Genomic DNA, 6,559 nt, shown 5'->3' with positions numbered 1-6,559 from the left:
CTAGTAAGTGTCAAGTATCTGAGGCTGGATTTGAACTCAGGTCCTCCTGAATCCAGGGCCTGTGCTTTATCCACTGCGCCACCCAGCTGCCCCACTTAATTTTAAAGAACATAGCTTCATAGATTTGGAGCTGGGGGGCTCTTAAAACCCATCAAATCCAAAAGTCTATTTTTTGGTGAGGCAATTGGGGTTAAGTGACTTGCCCAGGGTCACACAGCTAGTAAGTGTCAAGTGTCTGAGGCCAGATTTGAACTCAGATCCTCCTGAATCCAGGACCCGTGTTTTATCCACTGCACCACCTAGCGTCATCCCCCACCCCAGTCAATTTTTAAAGATTATATAGATTTAGAACTAGAAGAGACATTGGAGGTCAAGGAGTCCACCCCCTTCGTTTTACAGGAAGGGAAACTGAGGTCCAGTGAAGTGAAGTTACTTGCTCATATTTACTGTCACGGCCAAGCCCATTTCTTTTTCTGAGCTTCCGTTTTCTCGCCAATAAAATAGGATCAGTGCATTTCACAGGGATAGAGTGCAGCAAGAATTCTGCATACATGCAAAGCACCGTGTAAATCTCAAGTGTCGTTATTTAAGATAACTTTCTGGAAATAGTAATGATCTATGGATTGACAAATCATCCTTCTAGATTAGAAGTACTTGAATTCCCTAGTCGATGGGGGCGGGAGGGGGGGAGGGGAGGGAGAGGGAGGGGGAGGGGAAGGGACAGCTTGGCCCAGAATGAAGGGGATCAAAGTCTTTATATATGGACCATCGAGGGTCTACTTGGATATAAACGCCTCTAAACATTCTGGAATTTACCCTCCACTTCAAGAGGTAAATTGTGTTTCATATTTTAAGGTCACATGGCAGGGGAGCACCATCAGTGAACTGCAGAAGAAAGGAGAGGAGGAAAGAGAGAATGGTAACACAGTAAAAGGAAGCAGGGAGTGGACCTCTGATTTCATTGCTATAGGGAACTTGGTGTTAAGAAGACTCCCATTCATTCCGGGATGAGAAAACTCCCACCTTCCATGCTAGTCGGCTGTTTCCTGCAACTTCAAGCCTTAGAAAGTTGCATCAGGCACGGACAGTGTGAGACTTTTGCTCCTGGGCATACGGCCAGCACATGTCCAAGGTGGGACTTGAACCCAGGTTGCTCCGGGTCCAAGGCCGGCCAGCCCACTCTCTACTCTGGCCCCCTCCACAACGCCTTTCTAGCTGTCCGTTAGAAAGTAGCTAGCCTCAGATAGGAGAAGACTTCGCTAAAGCCATCTCGCCTGAAGTTCTCACTCCATCCAAGATAACGAACAAACTAAGGGACAATTGGAGGAGGAATCGGTCCTGTTCTGGTCGGTCCCAGGGGGTGGAACCAGAACCAATGGGGGGAGGAGGGGGAGTGGGGGGGCCTGTCCTGGGAGACAGATAAAGGCGTGAGTTTAGTAGAGACTGAATAAAGTAGTACACCCCCAGCAGAGCTGCAGAAGGAGCCGACTTACGAATTTTATAGTATGAGGCATCCCGAATAAGAAAACTCATCCCACTGGTGCAGATTACAACTCAACTATAAACTCTAGCCAGCCCTAGAGAGGTGCCCGGGGCACTGAGTGGGGGACTTGAGCCCAGAACTTCCTGACTCCAAGGTCAAGGTTCTCTTGCACCCTCCTCTTCCCCTTTCCAGCTCTTTGCTCCCTCCCCTTCCCCCTCACCCCTTCCTCTTCCTCCTCCTCCTCTACCGTCACCCCCGCCACCGACGCCACCGACGCCACCCGACGCTGCCACCGTCGCCGCCACCACCGCCGCTGCCACCACCTCCGCTAGCCCTCTGCTATTTCATTTACTCCAGCTTCCCAGAGAAAAAGCGCCATGAAATCCAAAACTCAGCTAGGTAGAGCAGGGAGGAGAAGGAGAAGAAGCAGCAGTAGCAGCAGCAGCAGAAAAATCCAGATGTTTCTTCCTCGCACTCGGAGCGAAGCCTTGAAGGCCAAGGCCCAGGCCCAGGCCCAGGCCCTGGCAAAGGCGCCCCCACTGGCTGCCGATGGCGCCTCCCGCTCCGTGACGGTGGCCTCCAGCAGCTCCAAGCCTGGAGCAGACCCAGGCAAGCAGGGGGTCGGGAGGCCCAGATCCCCGAGTAAGCCCACGCTAAAGGCCAAGGACCCGTCTCGGCACCGCAAGGTAACTGACTATTTCCCAGTGCGGCGGAGCACTAGAAAGAATTGCGGGGAGCTGCGTACTGAGGCCAGGATAAGGCTCAACGAGCTGATCAAGAGCGGGAAGGAGGAGGGCATGCGGGTCGGTATCTTTGACGGGAAAGGCCGCGGAGTGATCACCACCAGGCCCTTCAGACGGGGCGACTACGTGGTGGAGTACCACGGGGACCTCATCGACTTGGCGGCTGCCAAGAAGCGAGAAGCCCGCTATGCAAAGAATCCTGCCACCGGCTGCTACATGTACTATTTCCATTATCGGAGCAAAGGCTACTGCGTAGATGCCACCAAAGAATCCGGCCGCCTGGGACGGCTCATCAACCACAGCAAGAGCGGTAACTGTCAGACCAAACTGCATCCCATTGATGGCGTCCCTCATCTCATCGTGATCGCCACCCGGGACATCGAGGTAGGCGAGGAGCTGCTTTATGACTATGGGGACAGAAGTAAGGCCTCCTTGGAGGCCTACCCCTGGCTGAAATACTAAGAACAGCTGGCCCGGGGAGCCCATCTGGTCTCAAGGAGTCACTAACTCTAGACCTCCCTGGACAGGGCCGCTTAAACCACTTACTGCAACTTCACTGGACAGAAAACCCACCTTGCCCATTGCCTTGGACTTTCCTAGACAGAGCAGAAAAAAAGCCTTTAAACCCACCATGCCTACTGACTTGGACTTTCTTGGACTGTGAGCTGCCCTCGGCAACCCAGCCTTTCGTAAGGACTAGGACTTTCTTGGACTGTGAACTGCCCTTGGAAACCCAGCATGCCTACTGACTTGGACTTTCTCGGACTGTGAGCTGCCCTTGGAAACCTAGCCTCCTGCCCGGCTAAGGTATTCATTTGGATTTCACTAAACAGAGCAGTCCAGGAAGCCCACCCTGACTGTACCACTGATTGGAACTTCACTGGACAAAGGCCCCTTGAAGAGAATTCGTTTCTGGGTTGGTTTTCCTTTTCTTTTCTTTTTTTTTTTTGGGGGGGGGGAGGGGAGGTGGAGGTTGTGCAGCCTAATCTTAGTGGATTACTTCTGATGTTTTGAAATCTGTTGAAATGCCTTTTCACTTTACGAGGGTTTTTTTCCCCTTTAATCTGCTTGTAAGGTTCCCAGGCAGGCTTGCACAGGTGGCCTTCGGTTGCTTACCCAAACTTTTTCTATTTCTGGTTGCTTTTGTGCGTTTCCCAGAGCTGCAGGGCACTACAGCAACCTGGGGAAGTCGGTTGGGTTTGTCTTCAGCCTCGGGGTCTCCCCCTACCGGAACTTGCTCGCTGATCTCTCCCCCAGGAGCAGGTGTCTGAGATGCACCCTGGGAGAAGGGAGGGGGGAGGAGGAGAGGAGGGCGGGGGAGGGGAGGGGAGGGGACGCCGGGGGCGGGGGGGGCGGGGGGGTCGGGGGGGCGGGGATCAGCCAAGCTTTACTTTAGCCTCGGTTGCCTATAGGTCAGAACCTCGGGTCCCAACCAGTAATTATGACTGTGGGTTTTTGTGGCTTTGAGGATCCTGCTTTGCAGGACTGGTTAGAGGGGGGAGACAACATGGCTGCACTTCTGTACTTGCAGTTGGATTAGATCCTGGCCAAGTCACTTTACCGCAGTGAGCCTTAGTTTCCCCATCCATGAAATGCAAATTTTAATTCACTCGAGGGCAGCTAGGTGGCGCAGTGGATAAAGCACTGGCCCTGGATTCAGGAGGACCTGAGTCCAAATCCGAGACACTTGACACTTACTAGCTGTGTGACCCTGGGCAAGTCACTTAACCCTCATTGCCCCGAAAAAAATTAATATTAATTAATTAATTAGTTAATTAATTAATTGATTGATTGATTCACTCGCTCCGTATCCCATTGGATCAACTTTGTAAAACTTACAGGGGTTCAAAAAAATGATTATGGCCTCTAGAAGAATGGAAGTAGTTATATTATATAATAATTCACATTGAGCTTTAAGGTTTGCAAAAGTGGGGCAGCTAGGTGGCGCAGTGGATAGAGCACCGGCCCTGGATTCAGGAGGACCTGGGTTCAAATCCAACCTCAGACCCTTGACACTTACTAGCTGTGTGACCCTGGGCAAGTCACTTTATCCCAACTGCCTCACACACACACACAAAAAAACAACAAACAAACAAAACAACAAAGTTTGCAAAAGTACTTTTGCTCTGTCGTCTCATTTGAGTCTCACTACCACCCTGGGAGCTAGGTATTAGCCCCATTTTACAGATAAGGAAACTGAGGCAGAGAAAAACTAAAGGACTTGCCCAGAGTCACATCTAGGTCTTCCTGATTCACTAGCAATCTATTCACTATGCCAACTTCTGGGGTCCACTTGAGGAATTCCTCCCACTGGTTTTTACTCTGCCTGCTCATGACCCCAGCAGTCTCTCCTAGACTATCTCCCCCCCCACTCTAATTCTTTCCCCAGTTCCCTCCTCTTACTTTCCTCCCCTCAATGTGTTTCCCTCCTTCTCCCTCCCCTCCACTGTTTGCCTCCCATATTATCAACTTTACCCTGGGGGACCCTTCCCAGCTACCCCTTGGGGATGCTAATGGCCCTTCCTCCTGGTTGAAAACTAAAAAGGGCCATCCAGAAATAAACCGTGCCTTTCTGGTGGGGAGTCCCAGGGACTCCACTAGCCCTGACGGTCTGGACTCGCAAAGGGAGGAGGAGTCAATCGGTTTTCATTTCAGAGCCATCTTAATGTGGCTACCACTTTAGAAAACCAAACTGGCCGCTGGTCCTGATTGCCCAGAAATGCCAGTACATTGGGGGATGTTCAAAAACCTTGGGTAAATATGCCTCATTGCTGAATAATATGCCAAGCTCTATAGGAACTGCCATCTGCTTCTAAGTGAGTCAGGACACTCTGAAGGGGTTGGAAGGGATGAGCTATACAGGCCAGAATGGAAATAATCTGTTGGCATTGGGGGGAGGGGGGGGTCCGTCTTTAACTGCTACAGCAGAGTTGGGCAGAAACTGTTGCTTTTCCTTGCTTTTTCCCCAATTGTGTGTCAATGCTTTAAATAAAATGCCCATAATTCAAGCCTCTGTTGTGGTTTGTCTGAAACTAATGACTTTTACCCAAGATTCTCTTGGTGGAAATAGCCCTGAGCAGAGGCAATGTGAGCCACAGACTGAACCCCAGGGACTCTTGGGCTGCCTAAAGAGAGACATAAAGGCACATCCAGCAGTAAATCCTCTGCCCTCTGCCCTCTGCACTCAGACCCCACCTGGAGCTCTGTTCTTACTTCCAAGCACCATAGTTTATGAAGGATATTGGTAAACTGGAGAGAGGGGCTGGGAAAAAAGTGGGGATCACAAGATCCCCTGTTTATCCAGAGAGACAAGAAGGCCCAGGGCCCTATCTACGATGCCCTATTGCCTCTCTTGAGGAAAAATGGCTCACAGATGATAGCATGTACAAGAGGCAATATAACATGGTGGGTAGTGTATTGAAATTGGAGTCAGGGAGACACCCTGAGAGAAGTAGGCACACTCCCAGCAGGGTGGGGAGCCAAACTGAGTAGAAGTGGTTAGAAGGGATGATGTTCTGGGGATCATGTAATGTTATCTAACCAGTTTTCATATTCTAGATAATCTCTCTTTATTTTTTACATTTTGTTTCCATTTATTTAGAATTTGATTTTCGGGGGCAGCTAGGTGGTGCAGTGGATAAAGCACTGGCCCTGGAGTCAGGAGTACCTGAGTTCAAATCTGGCCTCAGACACTTGACACTTACTAGCTGTGTGACCCTGGGCAAGTCACTTAACCCCCATTGCCCTGCAAAAAAAAAGGAATTTTATTTTCCCCAAATTACATGGAAAAACAAATTTTAATGTCGATTTTTTAAACTTTGTGTTCCAAATTCTCTTCCTCCCTCTCTCCCCACCCCCAGTTTTCATATTCTAAATCCTTGAGGGATCCTGTCTCCAATGGCCTTGAATGGAAGATGGAGTCTGAAACTGGCTTGAACCATTCCACTATTTCCATGAGCCCCAGTAACTTGCTCCCAGATCACTCCGGTTCTGTTGGGTTTCCCACTCAGAGCCACTGTGTTGACTCTGTCAGTTTTCAGAAGAGTGGTATGTTCCCTCTGGTTTTGGAGGCCTTACTCCATCACCGGCCAAAATGACCTTGGGCTACAGCCTTCCAGGCATTTTGCTGTTCTAGAAGTCCTGTCTCCAGCCAGCCTCCCATGCTCCTAGATAGAGGAAAAAGTAAAATCTAGCCCATGCTTATAGCCTGCTGATAATCTGCCCTTGGCAAGGGACATGAATTTCCCTCAGGGAGAACTAGAAACTAGAAAGTCGAATTCAAATGTTCCCTGAGATCCTGGGCAGGGGGAGTACAAACCAGAGTTGTTGCTGT

General features: G+C 50.2%; 1 protein-coding gene across 1 annotated transcript; it reads left to right on the top strand.

The window, feature by feature from the left end:
* Positions 1–1,860: 1,860 nt before the first annotated feature.
* On the top strand, positions 1,861–2,688 carry LOC122733920 (N-lysine methyltransferase KMT5A-like). Its single transcript, XM_043974628.1, has one exon. The coding sequence runs from the start codon at positions 1,861–1,863 to the stop codon at positions 2,686–2,688; it is 828 nt and encodes a 275-aa protein (XP_043830563.1).
* Positions 2,689–6,559: the final 3,871 nt, after the last annotated feature.

This window comes from Dromiciops gliroides, chromosome X (genome assembly GCF_019393635.1).
Source record: "Dromiciops gliroides isolate mDroGli1 chromosome X, mDroGli1.pri, whole genome shotgun sequence".
Lineage (NCBI taxonomy): Eukaryota > Metazoa > Chordata > Mammalia > Microbiotheria > Microbiotheriidae > Dromiciops > Dromiciops gliroides.
The sequence above is the reverse complement of the archived record's forward strand: the minus strand, read 5'-3'. Positions and strand labels throughout refer to the sequence as shown.

What these genes read in the sequence shown, in the direction of transcription:
- LOC122733920 (XM_043974628.1), top strand. Translation starts at nt 1,861, where the DNA reads ATGAAATCCAAAACTCAGCTAGGTAGAGCAGGGAGGAGAAGGAGAAGA.